Source organism: Mya arenaria, chromosome 1, assembly GCF_026914265.1.
Source record: "Mya arenaria isolate MELC-2E11 chromosome 1, ASM2691426v1".
Lineage (NCBI taxonomy): Eukaryota > Metazoa > Mollusca > Bivalvia > Myida > Myidae > Mya > Mya arenaria.
The window spans coordinates 57,518,558-57,544,692 of NC_069122.1; the positions used below are offsets into that span (position 1 = coordinate 57,518,558).

The 26,135-nt window shown below is 34.4% G+C and overlaps 2 protein-coding genes across 2 annotated transcripts; both read right to left on the bottom strand.

Annotated features, from left to right (window-relative positions):
* Nucleotides 1–8,684: 8,684 nt before the first annotated feature.
* LOC128238650 (uncharacterized) lies at nt 8,685–15,449 on the bottom strand. The gene is made up of 5 exons (XM_052954778.1): nt 15,331–15,449; nt 13,357–13,477; nt 12,797–12,880; nt 11,463–11,609; nt 8,685–11,298 (listed from the first exon to the last, which is right to left on the bottom strand). Exons 1-5 carry the CDS (start codon nt 15,397–15,399, stop codon nt 10,859–10,861), a joined length of 861 nt encoding a protein of 286 aa, XP_052810738.1. The 5' UTR covers nt 15,400–15,449; the 3' UTR covers nt 8,685–10,858.
* Nucleotides 15,450–19,642: 4,193 nt separating this feature from the next.
* LOC128207247 (solute carrier family 40 member 1-like) lies at nt 19,643–25,448 on the bottom strand. The gene is made up of 10 exons (XM_052910106.1): nt 25,093–25,448; nt 24,201–24,295; nt 23,828–23,898; nt 23,400–23,559; nt 22,298–22,543; nt 21,858–21,925; nt 21,524–21,680; nt 21,184–21,351; nt 20,450–20,854; nt 19,643–20,292 (listed from the first exon to the last, which is right to left on the bottom strand). Exons 1-10 carry the CDS (start codon nt 25,095–25,097, stop codon nt 19,913–19,915), a joined length of 1,755 nt encoding a protein of 584 aa, XP_052766066.1. The 5' UTR covers nt 25,098–25,448; the 3' UTR covers nt 19,643–19,912.
* Nucleotides 25,449–26,135: the final 687 nt, after the last annotated feature.

Consider the following 26,135-nt stretch of genomic DNA (forward strand, 5'->3'; position numbering starts at 1 on the left):
TAGTATACAACTGTTTGTGCTTTGCGGTCGTATTCATATAAAAACATTGTTCCCTTACTTCAAGTTTTGCTTAGAAAAAACGCATTTACAAGTTGATTTTTTTTGCTAAGATACTTAACGAATACGGTCCCTAATAGTTTTGGTTATATGAAAGACACGTATGGAACAGAAATACCACTTGATATAAATAAGTCTAGCAGTATTTTGCAACATGACATACTTGCGCATAAGTAAAAGTTGTTCTTTAAAGTTAGTATTCTAAACGATTAAGTTTGAGGCCGGGAGCAACCTGTATTTTAGTGTTCAGCGCTGATTTCCCATCAAATGCCTCTAAAATGGTTAGTGCACATTCGCCAGCTTCTAAATAACTCCCTTCGTAAAATCATTAAAAGACTAAATGGAAAGCTGTTATCTGTCATATGGGCGGAGGCATGAACCTGAATATTAATATATATAGTTATGTTTTGCACGATCATGTATCTGATTCAGATAATGGACGAACGTTGGTCACTAATACGTGCAATGTTAATGTGGGATTAGGCAAAGATAATAACAAAGGTTTTCAATACGTATTTAAGTCGTACGTCATTCAACAATAATGAGTAGCTGTTGATAAGAGGAATGGTTTTCCAATAATTAGGCATTTTGAAGAATTTCCGTTTAATTCATTCAGTGACCATGAACAGTTTATATTTAATATTCGAAAAATACGCGAAAGTTCGATAGAACTCCGCGACCGAATGTTGATACAGTTTTAGTTTTATTTCATAATACAATAGACAATATGTCCATGAGTATACACATTGTAAAACGTACATTAATTGTTATACAAAATAAGTAAGACATGATGTATTAACAGCGAAGAGGATATGTTTTTACTCATAAAACTTTTTTTGTAATTCGAAGCTTTATACACATACATCGCTAAATTTCTATTCACAACAGCTTTCTGAGAGGTCATCAACTCAATAAACTTAAACATATTCCGTCTTTTAAAGTAATAGGGTTTTATATATATTTCTGGTAGTTCAGCATACAAATTGACTTTCAAGTAAAAAGTGGTATTCGTCTTCAAGCGTGTTACAAAATAAGCATGTTCTTTCATTATAAGGTGTTGCTGTTGGTTTATGCCATCTACCTGTTTCGATGCTCAACATATGACTTGACATTCTTAACCTAGACAATGCATATCTATATTTTGTTATATTTACATTACACAAATAGGGTTGTAATTTAAAAAAAAAAGATACATGCACGTAATTTCGAGCTCTACTAGACTCTCTGAGCTCAGACTGCCAAATTTGTATATAATTATCAGTAGCCCTTCTTTTAAACATTCTTAGAAACAAATTTATGTCACCAACACCTTGACTAGTCATATGTATATTAAGTGGTGAGAGAAAAATACAATCGAATCCAGAAGTAACTTGATCGCGAATCTCAATACTATTAATAATTTATATAACGATTATCATTTTTGGCGGCCTTGCGACATTGTTCAATTGGTCGGAGATGTTTCGTTTTCAAGTAAACGTATTTATTGCATAATAATAGTAGCAGTTATTAACCCTCAAATGCCTGCTTTGACCACGAATGCTATTCAGTTGAAAGACCGTACCCACAGGTTGTTAAAAATTTCAACGTATATCGATCGGAATTAAGTATGTTAGTTTTTGGTTAAAGTACATACGCATAAAATGCATTTTTAAAATAAACAACACCAACAACATAAGACGCAGTTAGCGAAAAATATGTATTAGTTGCTAAACAAACAACCAAAGAAATTTTGGAACTAAAGAAAATCTAAAAAGGAGTAATTCGGACAATTCGTCAGAGAAAGCTCCAAGAAAAACGTGGCCGGTTTGTTCGATGACACGCTCAACAACGACACTGCTGACAACAATACGGAGTTTAATATAGAAGATCCTTAATTGGAAGCAATAAACGTTGCCAAGACTTCTGAAGACATTCGTTCAGCGGTGTTTCTTGAACCGCTTGAAGGGCTTTTAAATAAATGCTTACAAGTGTTCACCATATTGAAACGACGTGTGCAACATATGTTACAACCAACTCTGTTCGATGTCAAGATCACACTTAGAGGTCAAAGGTCATTTTTCTATGAAATGACTATTTTCGTGTCCGCTCCATACCTCTTGAACCGCTTCAGGGCCTCTAAGTAACACGAATATTAATTAGATAGCTAGTTAATTGTCGCGAAAATTAAGTGGTTAACACGAAACAATTCGCGAACACTATCAGGTTTAATTTCATGCATATCGGTGAAAGAATGAAATATATCGGTGAATGATTACTTGATCATTTCACTCTGTACAGACAACTCGGGATTATATTTTTCCATCTTTTATAAGATTTGCTTCCCTTTGAAAAAAATACATGTATTTAATAAGAACATGTTTGTTGTCGTCTGTAGTGCAGTAATATACACATTGACCGAATCGTATAGAATTGTCAAAATCAAATTATGCAATATTTTTAAATAAAACAAACATTTTTTGCGATTGATTATAACTATTAAAAAAGAACAAACTTACCAATTTATGTATGAACTCTTTCATGGAACATACTGTTACCATTAACCCGCTTTGGTAGGTATCGGTTGAATATTTACTTGGCCACATCTGCTAGTAATAGAGTTGATAGATCATTTCCACACTCTAACCGCGTACATGTATGCACAAGCATTTTGAATTTTACCAATTTCCAGTTTACCTTCATCCACAGGCGCTAGTCACATAATCAAGTATTTTACAAAATCGGCCAATATAGGTATATTCAGATATCTTATTATAGTATATAGCTCATATAGAACATTAAAAAAGTTTGTTTCAAGATCCAGAGTCTGAGAGCGACAGTGAATAGATTTACACTACGAAAAACACTAAACACAGAGTACCGTTGCTTTTACGAATTCACACTCTTATAAGTCCATCATTGTAAATTTAAAACTGTTGAAATTGTCTTTGAATGAACAAAAATGTCACATGCTCAAGTTTCATTGAACTGTATTTCTACGAGATACATTTTTTTTTTTATTTTCCGAAAGGCTTTTGTCTAAATACTTGTTTTGTGCCTCAATAAATGTTAAAAACGATAGGTTTCGTTGATGGACGTAGGGTTTTATCTAGAAATGATTTCAATTCCAACAACCATTGCCATCAAGTGTGGAACTTTTTTTAGTGGACGGACTACTCGCGCGAAAAAGAGGTAACATAGACATAGCTGTTTTGCCGCAGTTACTTCCCTTTTGGAATTCAGTGTAAGATCGTATTTTATTTCACGAGTGGTCACAGAAAAATAATATTTTAAATAAATAAATAAATAAATAAGTAAATAAATAATTAAATAAATAAATAAATAAATAAATAAATAAATAAATAAATAAATAAATAAATAAATAAATAAATAATGAATGAATGAATGAATGAATGAATGAATGAATGAATGAATGAATGAATGAATGAATGAATGAATGAATGAATGAATGAATGAATGAATGAATGAATGAATGAATGAATGAATGAATGAATGAATGAATGAATGAATGAATGAATGAATGAATGAATGAATGAATGAATGAATGAATGAATGAATGAATGAATGAATGAATGAATGAATAAATAAATAGATAGATAGATAGATAGATAGATAGATAGATAGATAGATAGATAGATAGATAGATAGATAGATAGATAGATAGATAGATAGATAAATAAATAAACAAACAAACAAACAAACAAATAAACAAACAAACAAATAAATAAATAAATAAATAAATAAATAAATAAATAAATAAATAAATAAATAAATAAATAAATAAAATACGATCTTACACTGAATTCTACAAATATCCTCTATATCTTACGGCAGTAAAATGCCACATAGTTTGGTGTTTGTTTAGCATTGAACCTTGTGCCGTTAATCATGTCTTTATTAAAGTATTATGTTACTGGGCTTGTCCCTGTAGTTTCCATTGTTGTATTACAATACAGTTATGATTTAAAACAAGAATGCTGGGTTTGTTTCTTTAGCTTCGATTGTATAATTAACAGCGGGTATTTGTGGGTCTGTTTTAATGTAAACAGGCATCCCGAGTATATATTAATGTACTTCGTTTCTAGTGATGAAATGGAAGCAAGAGTGACAAAACCGTATCCTAACTTTTACGTGTAGAGCCAAGTTTGGAACTCAACACATTGCTAGCTTATTATTACGCATTTCTCAATCAAACACATCTGAATACCATTTTAGGCCGCAGTATCTCTAGAAGACAAGGGAAACAATTCGCAATATCTAATTTGAAATTGGTTTAATATCAAAGAGTTACACCTCTTGATAAAGAAAAATGTATCATGCTTTTTGACAACGTTTCATTTCAGAGTCAGTTTTTTTTTCTTTTCTGTGTGATATTTAACGGATCAACTATAAAATATAATGTTTACACAAAAGGCGTTCTTGGTTTACAGTGATTTCTTAAAAACAGCCTTAAAAGGGCTATATATGCTAAGGACCTCGAGGGATGCACTGGAGCGGATTAAAAAACACTCTGTTGACACACAAAAGAACACACACACTTTTCATGAATACTTATATATCATTCATTTATCAACGTCTTGGAACGGACGGTAATATAAGGGGTGTTTACTTAGGTGAGTGGGGGAGGAGGGTTCGAGAGGATCTCACCACCACATTTCTTCCAACATTTTATCAATGAAACATTTTCTATCCTATTCTACACACGTTTTTTCTGAGACAACATTATCTTAATAGTTTGAAAGTTAAATAATAAGATGTCACTGACCGAGCCAAGTATAAAACTAAAGCATTATGTTAATAACTTTCAAGTTACAAACAAACCTTGAAAATAATGAATCCAGTCGGACTTACATATACCATTAATGTTTTTTTTATGGTTTATGAGAGTTTATATGCGCTTACCACGCCAAAATACTATATTATGGCTTGATCCGACCGTATTTACAGGGAGAAGTTAAAGTGATGTTGGGGAATAAGAGCATCACTATCTAGGAGTAGAGTTTCGGTGTAAGGAGGGCACCTCACATTGATTCAGCTTGTATCGTTGTGACCAGCCGTCCGCAAGGGATTCTACAAGAGCATTACTAATGAGGAGTAAAAGTCTCGGTGTAAGGAGGGCAAATCACCTTGGTTCAGATTGTATCGTTGTAACCAGCCGTCCACAAGGGTAGACACAAGAGCATCACCATTGAACATCAGAGTCTCGGTGGAAGGAGGGCACATCACCTTGGTTCAGCTTGTATCGTTGTGACCAGCCGTCCGTAAGGGTGTCTACAAGAGCATCACTAATGAGGAGCAAAAGTCTCGATGGAAGGAGGGCAATTCACCTTGGTTCAGCTTGTATTGTTGTAACCAGCCGTCCACAAGGGTGTCTACAAAGGCATCAATAATACGGAGCAAAAGTCTCGATGGGTGGAGGGCAAATCACCTTGGTTCAGCTTGTTTTGTTGTAACCAGCCGTCAACAAGGGTGTCTACAAAAGCATCACTAATGAGGAGAAAAATCTCGGTGGAAGGAGGGCACATCACCTTGGTTCAGCTTGTATTGTTGCAACCAATCGTCCACAAGGGTGTCTACAAGAGCATCACTAATTAGGAGCATAGTCTCGGTGGAAGGAGGGCTGGCATGTTGAAGAGCGCATCCTATTGGTATATTTGCAACCAGTTGGCGTTTTTTTCCCTGGGTAAATAAAGGCGTACTAGTATTCCTGAACCACTCTTGATACTAAATTTTTTTGCACTCTTATCGGATTTTACAGCTGATAAACAAGTCGACATTGAGGGTGGTCGCTGACCTTGAGGCTGATTGTCACTAGCGGCATGTAAATCGTCCAAGTTTACTTTTTATTTCAATAAAGGATAAATGAAAAGGTAATGAAGTACACCAAAAATGCACCATTCGGACTAGAATTGTTAAATTTTTCGAGGGCTTCTCCAAAATACCCTACCAACACCTTAAACCAAATAAATTTCGGTTCTGAGGAAGTTTTGCCCCCTCTAACGTCAAATCCTAGATCCTCCCCTGAATTGGATGCATGCAACAGACAAAATGTTTTATATACTATAAGGTAGGTGTTTATTATGAAATAAATATTGCAAATGAATCGAATACATCTTGTAAAGTTGTGAGTGGTAAGTAAAGGTTAATTGAAATATCACACGAAGTAAACCATAGTGTTTCAGAAGTAATTAAAAACAAATCCTGAAATTGAGGTTACCCATACAGTATACAACTGTTTATGCTTTGCGGTCGTATTCATAAAGGTTCTTAGCGGGGGTTTTCAACTTAGTGATATTTTTTATTGAATCTATTCATATGCCTTTACCATTTTGACATTTTTCTTCCTTATTTTCATAGAAAAAAAACGCATTTACACCATGTTGAAATTGTTCGCTAAGATACTTAATGAATACGGTCCCTAATAAAAAAAAATATATATGAAAGACACGTATGTGAATGAAATACCATTTGATATAAATAAGTCTAGCCGTATTTTGCAACATGACATACTTGCGCATAAGTAATAGTTGTTCTTTAAAGTTAGTATTCTAAATGATTAAGTTTAAGGCCGGGAACAGCCTGTGTTTTAGTGTTCAGCGCGGATTTCCCATCGGATGCCCCATTTACTGGTCAGTGCGCATTCGCAAGCTTCTAAATAACTCACTTCGTAAAATCATTAAAAGACTAAATGGAAAGCTGTTATTTTTATTACTGAATTGAAAGTTTGCGGTTGCAATCTGCTTAATGTATTTTAGGATTCCCGATCTCTCCTACATGATAAGTGTGTATCTGTCATATGGGCGGAGGCATGAACCTGAATATTAATATATATAGTTATGTTTTGCAAGAGCATGTATCTGATTCAGATAATGGACAATCATTGTTCACTAATACGTGCAATGTCAATGTGGGATTAGGCAAAGATAATAACAAAGGTTTTGAATACGTATTTAAGTCGTACGTCATTCAGCAATATTTAGTAACTGTGAATGAGAATAATAATTAGGCAGTTTGAAGAATGTCCGTTTAATTTATTCAGTGAGCATGAACAGCTTTTATTTAATATTAATATTCGAAATATAAGCGAAAGTTCGATATAATTCCGCGGCCAAATGCTGATACAAGTCATATGTATATTAAGTGGTGAGAGAAAAATACAACCCCATCCAGAAGTAACTTGATCGCGAATCTCAATACTATTAATAATTTATATAACGATTAGCATTTTTGGCGGCCTTGCGACAATGTTAAATTGGTCGCAGATGTTTCGTTCTCAAGAAAACGTATTCATTGTATAATAATAGTAGCAGTAATTAACCCTCAAATACCTGCTTTGACCACGTACCCACAGGTTGTTAAAAATTTCAACGTATATCGATCAGAATTAAATATGTTAGTTTTTGGTAAAAATGCATGCGCATAAAATGCATTTTTAAGATTAACAACACCAACAACATAAGACGCATTAAGCTAAAACAATGTACTAGTTGCTAAAACGAAGAACCAAAGAAATTTTGGAACTATATTAAATCTAAAAAGGAGTCATTCGGACCATTTCGACAGAGAAAGCTCCAAGGAAAACGTGGCCGGTTTGTTCAATGACACGCTCTACAACGACACTGTTGTCAACAATACGGAGTTTAATATAGAAGATCCTTAATTGGAAGCAATAAACGTTGCCATGACTTCTGAAGAAATTCGTTCAGCGGTGTTTCTTGAACCGCTTGAAGGGTTTTGAAATAAATGCTTACAAGTGTTCACCATATTGAAACGATGTGCGCAACATATGTTACAACCAACTCTGTTCGATGTCAAGATCACACTTAGAGGTCAAAGGTCATTTTTTTATGAAATGATTATATTTCGTGTCCGCCCCATACCTCTTGAACCGCTTCAGGGCATCTAAGTAACGCGAATATTAATTAGATAGCTAGTTAATTATCGCGAAAATTAAGTGGATAACACGAAACAATTCGCGAACACTATCAGGTTATCTTACGGCAGTAAAATGCCACATAGGTTGGTGTGTGTTTAGCATTGAACCTTGTGCCGTTAATCATGTCTTTATTAAAGTATTATGTTACTGGGCTTGTCCCTGTAGTTTCCATTGTTGCATTACAATACAGTTATGATTTAAAACAAGAATGCTGGGTTTGTTTCTATAACTTCTTATAATTAACAACAGGTATTTTTGGGTATGTTTAAACAGGCTTTCCGAAAATGTAACAATGTACTTTGAATCTAGTGATAAAATAAAAGTAGGAGAGGGACAAACCCGTATCACATCTTTACGCCTTGAGTAGAAGTTTGGGACCTAACACATTGGAAACCCATTCTCACGCTCATCTCAACCCCATACACACCTCCAGCCTAACCACTTGAGCACCATTTAGGCCATAGTTTCTCTAGAAGACAAGGGGAACTATTCGTTATATCCAATATGAAATTGGTTAAATATCAAAGAGTTACACCTCTTGATAAAGAAAAATGTTTCGTGCTTCTTGACAACGCTGTAATTAAGAGCATTTGTTCTATTTATTCCGTGTGATGTTCAACGGGTCAAATATGATACAAAGTTTCACAGTTTTATTTGCAAATATTCATTTGCCACATCCTGGCTCATGTGAACACATATTTAATTAAGTATTTACAGGTGAACGCATGCACATTGCCAATATTATTACCAAAATTAACTGTCAGTACATCAATAGCAAAACATCAAGCAATGGAGCAAGATTCTTAATTAAGTTTGACATTTTTACTTTCTATACTGTATGGCGATTTGATAATAGACTTAATAAAATGGACATTTACATTGTAGCTCTGTATTTGATTTTATATAAACCCTTTATTGGTAAAAATAACCTTAACAAATAAAAAACTAAGCTATCTCAATACTATTCTTACCCGAATCAATTTCTATTACGTTATGCCATATTAGTATAGATGACGAAAACAAGTGTAACATATATATTAATCCATTTTGAGTTAGAAACTTATTAAAACAAGCGTGTTATTATCTCTAACAAGTAAGCTGTTTTTAGGGAAGAGTTTCGACACATAATATATTGAAAATAACTGATGTGTAACAATCGTTAGATAATTTTCATTTATGATAGATAAGTTAATTAACAAATATCAAATAATCTCAATACGAAAACGAAATTATAGATAGCCTTAGAGAACAATTATCAAAAAATACGTAAATGAGTTTTCAAATATTCTACGAATTAATTGTATTATTTATACTATTTAACACTTCGCATATAACTAACTTTACATCTCTTGCACAACTTACACATGATATATTTGGCTGTACAAATACATAATAGTTACACACAAGGCGATCTTGGTTTCTAAAGATCCATTGAAAACAGTGGGACTCTCAGATATATGCTAAGGACCTCGAGGTATGCACTGAAGCGGATAAAAAAAACACTGGAGACACACAAGACAACACACACAGTTTTCATGAATACTTATATATCATTTTAATCGCCGTCTTGGAACGGTCGGTAAAATCAGAGGTGTATACTATGAGGTGTGGGGGAGGAGGCTTCGAGAGGATCTCACCCCCACATTTCTTCCAACATTTATCAATTAAACATTTTCTATCCTATCCTACACATCTTCTTTGAGACAACATCAACTCAATAATTTGAAAGGTAAATAAAAAAAATATTGACCGAGCATAGTATAAATTAAAACGAAAGCATTATGTTCACAACTTTCAAGTTACAAACAACACCTTGAAAATAATGAATCCAGTCGGACTAATATACACCATTAATGTTTTGGGAATGATTTAATACTAATAGTGTTAATAAGCTCTTACCACGCCAAAAGACTGACTTGATTCGACCGCATTTCCCTGGAAAAGTTAAAGATGAGGTTGGGGGAATGTAGGAAAGAGAAAAATAAAACCAAAAGAATGGATGAGTTACAACCATAACAATGACTTATAGACGTTAAACACTCTACAAAGAGAACAAAAACAGCGGCACGACTGGATCAAAAGCGGTCGGTCAGCTATGCGTGTATCACCTTGGTACACCAAATAATATAGCAATAACTATTCCAAAATGGCGGTTTTCAGAGCCTCTTGATAGAACGGTAAGTCTTGGTTAAAGGAAAGCGCATCAACTTTGTCTAGCCTGTATCATTGCACAAGGCAGTCCATAAAGCGCCTCTATTGAGGGGTATATTCCCGCTGGAAAGAGAGCACATCACCTTGGTTCAGCTTGTATCGTTGTAGCCAGCCGTCCGCAAGGGTGTCTACAAGAGCATCACCATTGAAGAGCAAAGCCTCGGTGAAAGGAGGTTGGTCATGCTACAGTGCGCATCACATTGGTATATATGCAATCAGTTGTACTATCCTCCTGCTTGATGGGTAAGACTCGGTTGAAGGAGGCCTGTCGTTGCAGCCAATTTTCCCGAAGGGAGCCTAATGCCCTTGAAAGATAGATATTGGTTGTCTGTTACTGATTATTATTGAAATCAAATGAGGGTATATCCCAGTGTTTAATGTGAAAATGGTTCACATGTCTTAGTAAAGTAAAATCTTACGTGCACACCGGAGTAGTGTGCTTTATTTGACCAAATTACGTACTTCCGTTTTGAAACATCAAGCTGCAGTTAAAGTGAAGTTGTAAGAAGCCTGTAAGTTTTTCAAGCCCTGTACAAGAAAATGAAAATCACAGAACGTTCCGACTTTCCTGATATTTCGCAAAAATGACGATAGAACATACCACTGTGACAAGAAACTGCGTCTTGCGGGTTTAGTATTGTTGTTAGCTTGATATTTTTATGAAACAACTGGAGCTAACCCTGACTGTCCGTCGAAAATATCTGTACTAATTGGACTTCCCGTTAAAGATGACGTCATATTCAGTGTCATTTTATGCATTTCCACTCGGACTTCTTGTCTCCTTGGTGGTACCAATTCAATTTGATTCTTAATGTTTTCTTTTCTAACTATTACACTAATCGGTTGATCACCAGTCCCTGAGGTCACATTGCCCTTTCTATGGGTATTTTGTTCAGCTGTTTGTCTAGAGTGTGATGCTTTTTTGTCTTCCTTGACTAATATCACAGCGAGAAATGCCACAGTTGTCACCACATTAAAAAGCAAAGCAAACATAACTAGTATAAATGACCATCCAATATATAAAACCGGCCATGTCGAGTTGAATTCTTCAATTTCTGTCTTCTTTTCGGACATTCGAGAAAAGCCCCTTAGAATACCTGAAAAGGAAAAGTCGCGTTTTTTGTACAATAAATAAAAATGAATGAATAAGATAGAAAATTACTGTTTTGAACGTTCCAGTAGAAAGCAGAAAGTGTTCGCAAATAAAATATGTTTCTGAACGCTAATAAATAAAGCTAAAGGACCATTTGTTGATACTTACATATAAGAAGTAAGGTGACCATACCAAACGCAGATATTCCCACAAAAATATGGATGACCTCAAACAGGTTGACACAACAGACCACGAAGCTGACGCAAGCGATTGCAAAGAAGATATAGTGTTCCTCTTCCATGTTCAAAGAAGAAGCTGTGAAAAAAGAAAGTTGCCCATAAACCATATATACTACCAGAATGTAAGTAGTAATTTGAAGAAAAAATGGGTTTTCAAGAACACTATAAAGTATGCACGTTTTCGCGTCATAAATAGAAGACATAGTTGAGGTGTAACCGCATTCAATATGATTGTTCCCGGTTTCCCGACCGACATTAATTTGCTGCAACTTACACTATTTCTGTTATGCAACTGAACATATTCTTTTCATTATTATTACATAGGGAGAGGGTGACAATGAAATTGGACACAAGCTAATTTTTAACCTGTAACAAACGTGACTTTACCTTGAAATGGAACCATACAGGTAACTTTTACAGCGGCAAGATAAAGAAATGTTGTTGTTTTTTCACTACAACCTGCCAATTAATTTCTCAATCAAAAATAGTATGCGCCTCTAGGGAGAAAATTAATCAGCAGAGTAAGCGGCGATGTGGATGGCATTAGTTAACCTGAGAACAGTTAAGACTCTGAAATAGTTTTACCATTTTTGGTGTCAGCTCGGTTTTGATTAGTGTACACGTACAAAGTAATTGTTTGTTCATTGGTTGTCGTAATAGGGTGATGCTATTTTATTGTATGTTGTTTCCTGTAACAATTGCAACACCACTTACAGATACATTTGTCTATGGTACTGTTGTATTACTTTGGTTTTAAAGTAAACAGTTTCTCGATATCATAAGCAGAGTCCGGGAACCCTGGCCCTCGTACAAACATACTAATAGTGATTATATTTCGATTTTGACGATTGTTTACGATTTACAGAAAATAGAGCTGGCTACCTGCGGCAGAGGTTCACCTACTCTGTTTTCTGTAGATCACCAAAATTGAACTCTAACATAACAGTAGTAGTATAATGGCGAGAATTCCAGACTTTATTACTAAAACACAAAAAAAAAAACATTTTCCATGTCTACTCTCGTTTTCAGGTCCCGCCAATATTGTTCCGTCACTTACAATATATAGCGTATTGACATTCTAGGAAAATATAAAATTATAATTATAAAAAAACTTAATTATTTCTGCAGATTGTTCAGTTAATTATCAACATAAAAACTTTGTTATTGTTAGATGGCTTTTATCATTAGCTGGTAAGATATTTCATGAAGGAGTCTGGTTCGGTATTGCATAGCGAATTTCGATACGCGCATACATGTACCTACCTTGATTTACAATCGTTCCATTTCTGTACTCTAGTGTCTGTGTCTTCAGACCAACAACTATATGTACTAAAATTCCCGCAGACTCTGAAATCAGAGACACAATTAAAGAAGCAAGTGAAATATTTGTCTTTGGCGAGATGTGGTTTTTGATATGCGAAAACAAAATGAATATTAAAGCAATATCCAACAATGATTTCAAAGATTGACCATACACTGAAACGGTATTTTTAATCCCAAAACCTATATGTCTGCGGAGCTAAACATAGACACGATTTGGAATGATCTCATTAAACTAAATATTTATCCCCGACAAAAAGGAACTCAAATTCAAATGATTTTATTTTTAGCATATATCTGGGTTATACTTCGTGTACGTTCGTACGCCATGTATTGCGACATTTCCAGGTCGTTTTGCGAAATTCTTTTGTAAATATATCGGATAATTCAACAATGTGGTATCTTGTTTTGCAAAATAGAACAGTCATTTCATTAGTAAACAGACCTTTACCGAATTACAATTGTCAACTGGCCAATTAACACCTCAAAGTTCGTATTCTTACTATCACTAGAAGATCCTACAAGCCAGTGGCCAGTAGCGAGACCTACAATGTGAAATATCAAGGCAACCACCAGAAATAAACAGGCGAACCCTTGAGTCGACATGAACCTTTGCCTTACATCCTGAAAAAAAGAAAGTTGAATGTATATACTTAAGAAAATTGCTCTTTGTTATATAAGGATTTATTGCATTTGTTCGTGTGTTTATGCTTTATTGGCGCAGGACACGCGAGCTAATTCCATGTAGCGTGCTTTCTATACAAATTGCTAGGCGACTTTAAATATTCCAAAACGAGTTCTAGTACACACAATTGATACTGAATATGTCCCAAACTGTTTGGTTATGTTGAAATTGTATATTTCTTTCGGAGAAATGGCTTGAATATGGATTCCGTTTAAATTGTATTCTGCATTACGCAAGGACAATTTGTTTATAAAGTAACATTCATGAAGCGTAATATATAGAAGTAGAAAGTAGAAGCGCAATCATTTTGCAGTTATCTGGAATGGAATTGCTTATCGATATTTATGTCACTTTATACGATATTTAACAAGGAAATAACTGTCAACATAAAATGTTTATGGTTGTAAATTTATTCAGTAGGATTGTACGTAGAGCAACTACGTGATTAGTTTACAACCTGCATATTGTTTTCATTAAAAGCTTTTATTGTTTATGTCCTATAAACACGCAATTTCATCATTCTTGTTAAGGTTATCTTTACAAGTCCTTCCTTTTTCTGCAACTCAGTGCGTGCGTTCTAAACGTCTAAAAATATAATTTCAACTGACGGTGTTGCCTTAAAGCGGTTCAAACCCGCAATGTCTTCAGGAACAGTTTAACTTCGAGTCTTTTTGTATAAGTAACATTGGGATTATAAATTGGGATTAAAAGGTTGAAACAAATTTTATGGCTAGGAAATCTTTAATTAACTACGACACAACTCCTACATTTCTTCAGAATTTAAAGGAGCACAATATAGGTTTACACTTGATGGACTTTTTAAATGAGGTTTTCAATTAATATCTACGTGGCCATAAAATCCCGAGTTAAAAAGCGCCAAAATATCGCTATTGAGTATGTTTTTATCTGTACGGAAATCTTATGGTGTTTTTTTAGTTTTAATCACGTGTTTGTCTTTGTTTCTTAATTTGAGTTGAGCAACTAGTTTGTTAATTAAAAAAGACGAAACTGATATATTTGAAATACTATTTGAAACAAATGAAACAATAAAATGTCTTTATATGTGTCGAAGAATGTTTTTTTAAATCTTGAAATATGAAATGCTATCACAATTAACAGTAAAAGATGGACTATTACTCCCAAATAAGATTTAACACATTTAAGAAAATTGTTTTAAACCAATCAATCAATCAATCAATCAATCAATCAATCAATCAATCAATCAATCAATCAAATCTTTATTTCCTCATATATAGAAGATATGCAAATATATTTACAACATATTAAGTGCTCTAACATTGAGCAATATATAACAAGTTCACAATAAACCAAGTAAACGTATCTAACATAATTATATATAAGATATATCCTTCATAAGCATCATTGGTTTCGACAATTGATCATCCTTTTTACGTTTTCAGCTGTTACATACTTGGTTATAATAGTGTTATTAGTAATAAATATTTTACATCAATGCATTATTTAGTAAGTAGTTGAGGGAGTATCAGTCAAAATTTATGGACAAAGTCAATATGCTGTTTTTCCAATTTACTTGGAATCAATGTTTCAAATAGCGTAGAACCACTTCTTTGGTGATATGCTATTTTACTTTTACATATCAAGTGGTAAACAAAACAAAAATTCAATCAAATATCGCCATGTAATATAGTTACATCAATAACTTTCTGAGTTTCGCAATTTTAAAAACATACAATGTCAGAAACCGCTTCAAATTCTAGAAAGGTATCATTTTTTGTATTATAGATTTGCTATTTATTTAAAATAAACTTACCTCAATGTTGCTTTGCAATCCATGCTGTTTTGGCCACACAGGAATGAAATCTTTCTCTTCCGACTGCATCCTATTTGTGTAAGAAATGAAAAACAAAACCTACATTATGTTTTATCTCAACGCGAAAACAAGAGTTACTAAACTTCACATGGACGCGGTTTCTTATTGGATATTGTCCAAGTGCACTGTAAACGAAAACTAAATCTGCGTTGAAAGATAACGAGTTTTCATTAGCAAAATATTATCAGGAAATCGATTCCAGGAGCTGAAATAAATGCTCTGAGGCTTTAATTGAACATTTGGATCATACATACGATAGCTTTTTGTACAATATACGCGAACACATTTGTCAAGAAATTATCTTGTTTAAAAAAATAATCTTACACACATTGTATGTTGGTCATCATTTCAGGCGACCAGTGTCATTTGGTCAGTGTTTTTATGCGCGTTGTTAAATTTAATTATCAATAACGAGTGCACGCTTACAGCTGAATTAAAATCTCATGTTTTTAGCTTCCATCCGACTCTTTGCAATACATTTGATCCGAAATTACGTCAACAGTTCATCGTTGTAAGGCATAAATGTGTTACTATTAAACAAAAGAGAGCATTGGCACTCTTTCAAATTCTTATTCTTGAGCAAATAGTGAAGGTTCGTGGTATATTTCTATTATAGAAAACACAGAAAACACAGATCAAAATCATATCATAATAATAAGAGTTTGACGTTTTTATGTGGAGAATGATCCGTTCACAAAACAAACCGACCTATCTCGGACAGTGAAAGTCATTGACTGCCCATATACTGTGAAACGATCAGTATACCTTGGAAAATGTTTTAGTCGAATGCCATTACTTATGTGAAAAACTACAGAAACAAGCTCAGTCGCCAAAAGTTTAAACATAAATCCCATTTGATGGCACAGGGTAAACGCCAAAGACATAGAACACAAAAACAAACACTCACGAACTACAAACATGGAACAACAGCACAAATATCCACAAACAGCACAGTGCATATATACTATATAAAAAGACTAGGGATTAATTAATTTAGTTTTTTTAAACTAGGAAACAATCATCACGTGTTTTGCTTACACTGAGCTTTCAGATAGTGAATTCAGCAATTGGCAACCACTGTAATTTGGTCAATGGTTTCATGCTCTCTGTTTAATTTTTCCGTGCATTAACTGTTATAATTTGGATCATACATACCAGTTCAATAGTGAGTGTTTTCACTGAACCACGATTAAATAGTATACTTCAAAACATAACTCGGGATAATTATAACTCTACAAGCCGGTGTATGAATGACAGTTTACGTCATCAGCGATCAAATATGTGCGTCAGGGGCGTCTCATGGGCAGCTGTAGATTATGAACTTCAGCTTTTTAATCGCACTCGTGAAATGTAAAACTTATATTGGAATAAAAAAAATATCCTATATATTTTACCTCAAGTGCACCAAGAACTATCTTGCAAGCTTACACTGAAAAGAATGATTTTTCTAAATTAAAGATGTCAATGGCAACACGATATTTATATGAAAAACTACAGAAACAAGTTCAGTAGCCGAAAGTTTAAACATAAACCCCGTACAATGGCACAGGGTAAACGCCATAGACATAGAACACAAAAACAAACAATCACAAACCAGAAACATGGAACAGCACAAAAATCCACAAACAACACAGAACATCAAACGAAATATGTCTTCATAAAGTCTCTGCCAACTAGAAAATAGATGACAGACTTACGAAAGTCAGACGACATCGACGCAATCAGTTCCAGTTTATACTTTCTCATTGATAAGCTTTTGTCCCAATCGAGCTAAAAGAAATTATAATAAATAAATGGTATTTCGTGCCCACGTGAACAGTTAACAAACTAACATACGCTCAATTGAAGAGTAACAATGAATAAAAAAGCATCATAAAACAATAGCATTTACAATAAATATAAAGTACTGAAAATACAAGACCTTGTTTGTGGTATTTTCTGGGCAAATCAATTAAGCCGGACGTTCAGATTTATTATAAAAATGGTTTTATACAGTAACACGAAAATAGATGTATCACCATATCCTTAATACAGCAAAGAGAAATAAGCACATCTTGTCAGGCAAAAACACTTCAAACAACAGTTAACCATGATTTAAATTGGAAAGAAATTTGATTTGCTTTATGTACTTATATGATTAAGATTTACACAACGATGATTGATGAGCGCACCTGCACATTACATTTATCAACATCTAAGTTTACAATATCCAAACCCTTTGAAATTCAATGACCACAATCTACATAAAATCTCACTTTTCATTTAAAACCAACAGAAACTAATGGATTGTGATAATTTCGTTACCCAATATACAATCAAGATTATATTCTTGTAGACCGAAAGTGACCTGCAATATTGTGTTAGATTCGTTTCATTTTCAGCTTTTGTCTTTTCATCCAATAAGCTATGTTTATGCCACTACAATCAGAAAACAGCAATGAATGTCATGCAGATATACGATACTGTCATTCGCTCTTTGGTATTTAGTAAGTTTTCGAACTTTGGGGTACGTGTAAAAAGCCCATATTTCAAAGTGATGATGTTGATTAACCGAACGAAGATTACAGGGGACGAGGAATATAGGAAGGTGGTTTTCTTCAATTATGAATACGGAACAGACTTTTACCTGAATTGGGTTTGATAATCGGCATATATTTTGGGGTCTCGTAAGAAAAGTTGCCAGTTATTAACGATGGTCATTGGAAGATAACGTGTCAGAAAATCTGCCTGTATCCAGAAAAGTTATGTCACGTTATATGCATTGCAGAAGTCGTATTAATTTTAACCATTGTCTCAACACCGTTCAGATGGAAAACCGATGACATACAAGTAAACAGCAGGGATTACGGTATGAGAGTGGACAAGTGGTGTTTGTGTCCGTCTCTAACCCAGAATGTTTCGAGCCCTGTCCGGGTCACGTTCGTTTGTTCTTTCTGAAAGGTTCGACACTACTGGTAAACATCAAGGAACTAGCTTCATTATCAAAACAAACTTAGAAATTACAGACTTAGAACATAGAGGATATCAAATGAGTGATTATTTTGTATCGATTCATTAAATGAGTTCATTAAAAACGATAAAAACGAGGCGCTCTCGAGTTTTTTATCGTTTTGAAATGACGAGTTTCTGTAGCTTTTTGCATATATATTGATACAAAATAAACACGAATTTAAGATAGATAGATAGATAATTCATGCACAAGGACAATACCTCCGTGAATTGGAGCTACATACAGAAAAAGTGGAATCAGTGACTGTGACAATGTGTGAACTTGAGCATTGCTGGTGAACTGCCTATAATGAACATTTTGCAAGGAAGTAGACAGGCAATTTTGACTCAAGTACAGGATGCTGTACATTTCCTTGTGTTGATTTGGATTTAGTAGGCTATAGTTGTTTATAGATGCGTTCTTGTGAACCGATTTTTGCATAATCTGGTTCGCGCAAACATGTTGTCATTCAATTTCTAGACGAGGTATTTTCTGACGCTGTGATCAGGGAGGTGTTTGTTATGATTAAGCCCAGCATTCTTCACTATTCGTTTCATCAGTAATTGAGTTTGCTGACACCGACATAATTTCTATTGAAAATGTTTGTTTACATATTTGACAGCGCGTTTGAATACATTTTTCTGTGATGCGGTTACCTAATCTGCATAATTATTACACCAGTTATATATGAAAATAATTGCATGGGGTTATATCACTCCTGCGCTGTAAGTTATGTTATAAACAAATGATATATATCAGTGATATAATTGAATTGAATTTCTTGATCAGTTTCGTCAGGCTTACTTTGAGGGTAAATATCAAGGTTTTGGGTATCCTACTCATGAATAAGCTAGTTAATTGATAGCTCAATTAACAATAATGACACGTTTTGATGCCTAGTGACCCTTAGGAGTTTGATATCATGTAAAAGGTGTTTGCTTGCTGATTTTTATTATGCAAAAATGACCGTTAGAACGTTATACATAATGTTATTACAGTTCTTACATGTGTTCTTTATTTTCAAATGAAATCGAACATAGGCGGCATATTTCCTAATCTTTTAAAGCCTAAAAAGACACTGACTGTTATTTTTGCTCGGGAATTTCTTTTCCATTTTTTTGTTTCTGCAAACAAAAACATTTCCAATGATACAAAAATAATATGGGTTCTGCGGGCAACGAAACATGCACATATTTGTTGGGCGGATTCTTTAAACTAAAATAGGGTTAAAACGCGCTGTGTGTTTATAATACTTGAAAGTCGTTGGCATTTTACATTAATACTTTATTCGATTAACTAATGTAACACAGTACTTTAAAGTGATAATGTAGTTTTCACACAAGGAATTATTATGCTTTGTTCTTGTCAGTTCAAATGAATGCATTATGATAATAAATGAGCAATCACTATAAAAACAAATGTATTATATGGTTCACACATGCAAACTTATGCAGACATAAGATGCGAAATATCATAATATTTGCGAGGTTTTGAAATCTTGGAAAGTTTTGTACAACACACAATAAAACACAATCATTGATCAGTCTCATGGCCATAGCCGTAATGAGCGGAATGATATCTGATGAAATCGTCTCTTGGTAGCAACGTGTTGTTAAAGTGCACGTATCCAGCAATTTCCTTAAACCTGATTTTGCCGAAGTGCGGTAAAATATGTCCTCTCGCACTGTACGAGTATTTCGCGTACAACACGTATCCTGCAGTGACGAATACGTATGAAAGAATGACCAGAATTCCAAAGAGTTCCGGTTCCGGGGCGATAATAACTAGCGCAAATTTGAGCATGTCCATAAGCTGGTTTAGCGCAGTTTGTACACCAAACACAATCCCTCTCTCCGATTCAACAACGGTTTCTAGAAATAGCTGGGTAATTGTCAAGTCCGCTATCCATAATCCTATAACACAAAAATATTAACACATAAATTACACATTAAGGAAAAATACAATCGTTCTGTCAAATATGATATTAAAAAAATCATACGGTGTTAAAGTATTATAGCAAAAATGCCGAGCGCACATCGTTTAAAAGGTTTGCGTTAATATTGTATTTACCGCATCGAGCAGCAATGATTCCAAACATAAGCATCCCGACTGAAATATAATCCTCCCAAGTCTTTTCAGTTGTGTCTGTCACATTGTACATGGAGGTCGTAGACAGATTGAACAAAGGCGGTAGCGTTGTAGCATTTATTTCTGTTTCGTTTGTTATGATACCGGAGTCTTCCTGCTGTTTCGACTTGAAGTTTACATCAAAAGGCGACCCTGGCATCCAGACAGACACGACGCACAAAGTCAAGAATACATTTTGCATGAATAATGCAAATAAACCAGTTCTCTGCAACCCAATACATTTTCTCATATAGGGGTATATGATAGTACCCAAAATTCCAACCAAAGCCCCGGCTGCCATTAGTCCGCCCATTATTGACTCATTCACGCCTTGTGTGTATGCAAATCCTTGATGAAAAAACCCATACATATTAGTTAATGTAGCACATATTAACAAACAGGATGTCAAATGTAAACGCTTTGAAAAATATGTTAAGCACCCGGATAGATGGACGAAAACTGAGAGAAGCAATGTCTACTACCAAGTAAAGGTTACAAATACAATATATATCTTTTTCATCATGAGATTTATTGGTTTGTATTGCTTCTTTAGCTTTGCGAAGTTTGTTATTGACATATCATTTTAGGTCTATATATTTTGTAGCAAAAATCATTTTATTTTCTGCAATACGGCCACCGATTTTTTACGAAACAATTTATGATGAAAAACTTCTTACCAACAGTTACGTTATCAAATCCCAGCACAGTCATATACAACGTGGCCAGACCTAAGCCAGCGAAAGCCACATCGTACTTCATAAATGTTTTCCATCCTCGGCCAAGAATTAAAACACCCTCTAGCATTCCAGATGCACACCTGCTACATTTGTTCTCTTTGACTTCCTCTGAAGAGGTAACACAAGAAGACGTCCTTCTTATCAACAACCTTCACCTTGAGAATTGTTGTTTAAACTATGTTTAGAATTTCAAGTATTACGACGATTACCCGCCATATAATCTGATATACTTCGCGGAAAGGTTTTACAACATATATGAATATATAAAACAATAATAAACCTTTTTCCACAGCTTTGTCGCAGAAGTCTTTCTGTGCCCTTAACGCCGGAACAACACTATACACCTTCCAAAGAAGCCAATATTCCACAACCACAGAAACAAGATTCCAGCCACCGATGAACAAGGCACCAATTTCGGTCGATGCAAACGTCATAATCTGTGTTATTGAAGCACAATAACTATGTTCATATTGATTCATCTTGCAAATGGTATTTTAATATTGACTGGATTAAGTGTATTTTTATTCCAAATCGTTTACGTTATTACTCGATATTCTGAAGTTAGTTCTATCACAAAATAATAATGGCGTTAATTTGTGTTTAATTTGACATACCTGGCCGGTTGCAATAGGGGCAACGATATTGGTTATCAGATCGATGCTTTTCATAATTGCACTCGTTTCTGAAATGAAAAAGACATGGAAAATATTGGTATTCGAGTTATATTATGTAATTCAGCCATAGCAATGCCTTCAAATGCAGCATGTTAAAACATGAATTAAAATACAACCTACATTTTAAGCCAATAAGATGCAGAAAGGTAATCATCAAGTACAATGCTTAATCATTAAGAATTTCAACTTTCATAGGTGTTAAAAGGTCCGCCTATTGCCACTCATCCGATACACACTCCCTGCTTCAGAGTTTGCGTTGACAATGTGTCGGCCAAGAAGGTAGTATGCTAAGACATGTTAGCCATTTCATTCTTAACCATTAAAATGTTACTTAATGTCGTTTAACTATTACCCAATTTTAAACATTTACAAAGACTTACTGGCAAGAAGGTCAGTGTTAGTGCCGCATATTTCAACAATCCAGTCCTTCTCCACCGCAATCGTGTTACCAGTACTTGCAAGCTGAGCAATTACGGCAATGAAAATGATGACAGCATAACAAAGCGTCTCTAGCCCCCTGTCTGGCCATTCTGTCTCTATTTCTTCTTTATACACGATGACAAAGTAAACGACCACTGCGCACAAAGTAATGCTCAGATTCTGGATCACCAGACTGATCCGTGCAGCTGTAAAATGCAGATAAAGACAACAGACAACAAGGGCAAAATTCAGAGAAATAAACACACGTCAACAGCGCCATCAGTATTGATACACAAGAATCAATTACAGAAATACAATGGAAAATACAGGGACAAGCGCGGAACATGCGAAGAAATGGTTATCGAACTTATCAGAACTATTTTTTTTACTTTTCACTTTTAATAAGGATCGAGAGCGGAAGAGGACAATGTGGAATATATTTAGAAATTATGTTGAGGAGGTACGGATTTTCTCCATCGGTCAGGCCGGTTATCGATTTTGCTCGAGAAATTACGCGCTTAATCAAATCCACAGTTTGGTATAAATCAAATAAAACTGGTCATGTTAAAACGCAGACTATTTAGGTGGACGCCTTACATCATAGATGTTTCAATTAGATCTTCCCGATATTGTTTTCTAAACAGTGGTATACAATATGTGCGTTTGTATACACTTTTAAGGAAGTAAATGCTCTTCCATATAACTTACGTAGATTTAGTTTACTAGTATTCAATTGAATCGGTTTAATGTACATGTACATGTGTAATGTACATGTCATATAGAACATTTATCATTTATCATCAGTTTTGCCTTCACTTGTTTCCCAATCTTGTTAATTTCAGATCCCCAATACTCGCTTCACAATGCTACGCTACGTGCATCTTGGACATGGCGTTAGTGGTCACCTCGGATTTATCTTTGCATTAACCAATAGAATCGCTCGTTACAGGAAACGTCAGAGCGTAATAAAAAGAAGTCACGCCATGATATGTTTTTAATGAAAATGCGCGTTCCCACATGTTTAGTTTGTTATTGCTCGGTACAAATTCAATTTCATTTTACCCGAAAGTCGAGAAGTTTTATCCACCCAGTCACCGACAATCGGGCCAAGCAACAAAATGGCTGCGCCCATTGCAAATCCATAAATGGCGGTCAGAAGAAGCGAGTCAGGAGCTATAATGACCAGAAATAGACCAACTCCAAACTGCCACATGCGATCCCCCTAACAGGTAACATAAATTTGCGTTTAAATAATCATTATTGTTTATAATTTAAAGTGTTTAGGTTAAATGTTAAACGTTCTTAAATACGTATTGGTCATTTAGTTTTGCAAACAATTATATATTAGAATGGCAATAAAGAGGGGTTTTTATCATTTAAAGAGTAGTCACTTTAGTATAATAATATATTTGATTTCACTTTTTACTGTGATTTAAGAATTTGAAATATGTTCTGAACTAAACAAACTCGAAACATAAGACTAATCTTACCCATGCTGACAAGAAGTGACTGATGTACACATACCAAACAGCGACTGACTGCTCAGATGTGTCAAGAGCTTCTGGAAATGAATAATGTTTAGTAAATGGGACGTTTAGTATTCGTATAAGTTTAATAATACACATCTCAATTTTATTTTAAAAGGTCAATGTTTTACAAAAGGTGTATTACTTTAATCATTCATATTTTGCAAATTTATAAATAAGAATGCTGACTTTAATATATGATAAGAAACACATAACAAACGTATAATTAAGAAAGGCACATATATTTTAAGAAACGAGAACAGGATAACTTTCTTATAAACAACAAAGCAGATAATGCAAATAAGACAATAATGTCTGTTTGGACGCCCTTCCTCACCATGCTGGTCACTGTCAGACAGAAGGGGCTTCTTTTCGGGATCAGGATCATACTGCCTTTTCTTCTCGTCCACTGACAGTTCAAGTGATAGTGTCCTATGAGGTAGACAGGTTAATCATATGTATGTGATACCATAATACATCAAATTGAAGCTTTTCATATTTACGTTCCAGAATTGATGCTTTAAGACTTAAAACGTTACTAATTCTTAAAGAAAATGGAATTTTCGACAGCTTCCCAAACGAGTGCGATCTGTTCTATAGTGAGTAATCTTATATGAATGAATGAAGGCATTGATACTCAAATCAACTGAATTTGAGTCTAAGACTAAAAAACTTGTCAAAACTGTCAATCAGTTAGAGTGCAGCTTTTCTATACATCAAACTTATAACAGCCATGAATATCAAACATAAACGTTCATCATATGCCTTTTAATTCTGGCGGTTACTTTGATATTTTAAAATGACATGATTCTTTGAGAAATTCACCAAGTAAATCGAAATATTGCTACATGTTTATTAAAAACGTATTAATATTCCATCGTTAAATTGAAGGATTGTTTTTCATTTGGTTGACTTACTTTTAATACGTTATACGTTTGGTTCATACAGAATTTAGTAATGTGTTTAATTTGTGTGCATTCATGCTTCGTTCAAATGATACAGCATATAACTAGTAACATATAAGAATTCATTAACTGAACTAGCCACTACATGTATGTGTATACATACTCCATGCTTATTTTATGATTCTTTATTTGTCATACAGACAAAAATGTTGCTTGGCATTGTCATTCGTCACATAAACTGAATGAGAGTACATGTAGCTATATACTTCAATTAAGAGAGAAAATTAAACTATACTAGCTTATACAGAAGCAATATATACTCACGACATTATCACGAGTTGAGCTCTACTTTGAAATATATATCTATAGTCTTATATTTTATGTTTTCCAACCAGAATCACTTCTCCATTTTGCGCATTATTCAACACATCAACATCACTATCAAATACATTTGTCACGCGCAATTTTAATCACTTAATAGCCGCTCGATACGGGTACATTCTTAAGTGGTTTGAACTATAACGATAACGATATACATGATGTATGTCAACGATAAACAAACTTCTCTGTCCTAATAACTGTTTCTTAACTGGTTTCACCCGGAAAAAAAGGTCCGCTACATAATTATTCGTTTAACTATCTACACACATACGAATTTAATCACAGTACCTTGTTCAGCCATTTTCCACATAAACTTGTTTCATATAACGATTCTTTATTTTTATCTTAACATATTTTAAATGGTAGGGGCTAAATACTTGTCACTGGAGTTTCCTCTTATTATATTTACTTAAGATAAACGTACAACACACATGTAAACAAGCCAATGTTAAAGTTTACGTCATGTTTTTGTAATGTACGAGTAGTTAATGCCAAATTAATTCATAAAACATTCGGGTCATAGGTCACTGCTTATGCTGGTTACTTTCAAAACGAGTGAACCAGGCTAAATACAAAACGACAACGCCAGTTCGATAAATGCCACTACAGCTCTATTGAATGCAAATTATACTTAAGAGGGGGGCCGAGGTTGTATGTTTTATGCTGTAAGGACAGCACGCGGAAGATACAGAGGTGTTCTGAGTACACCACTATTCTAAGCACTACCCTGTTAATGTCAAGGGCCAGGCAAGGGAGCTACTTGTACCAATAGTATATTAAAGTATTTCGGTATGAGGCGGCCAGTGATTATATCCACGACCTCCGCTCTAAAGGCGAACTTCTAAACCACACATTTTTAAGTATTTGTTTATGATAATCACGATATACTGACATTTTGTTGAAAAACTGGGGCCATTGGTTTTAATGCAAATAAGTCTCGTTTGAGAAACTGGGGCCAGACGTTTGCATGCAAATAACTCACGTTT

Excerpts from the sequence above, each read along its gene's own strand:
- LOC128238650 (XM_052954778.1), bottom strand. The coding sequence starts at position 15,399 with ATGCAGTCGGAAGAGAAAGATTTCATTCCTGTGTGGCCAAAACAGCAT. Across the intron at positions 13,478-15,330 it reads GATTGCAAAGCAACATTGAG|GATGTAAGGCAAAGGTTCAT; the intron begins GTAAGTTTATTT and ends TCTTTTTTTCAG. Across the intron at positions 11,610-12,796 it reads TGGAACGATTGTAAATCAAG|CTTCTTCTTTGAACATGGAA; the intron begins GTAGGTACATGT and ends CTTTTTTCACAG.
- LOC128207247 (XM_052910106.1), bottom strand. Across the intron at positions 22,544-23,399 it reads TAAAACTTCTCGACTTTCGG|CTGCACGGATCAGTCTGGTG; the intron begins GTAAAATGAAAT and ends TGCATTTTACAG. Across the intron at positions 20,855-21,183 it reads ATTTGATAACGTAACTGTTG|GATTTGCATACACACAAGGC; the intron begins GTAAGAAGTTTT and ends TTTTTCATCAAG.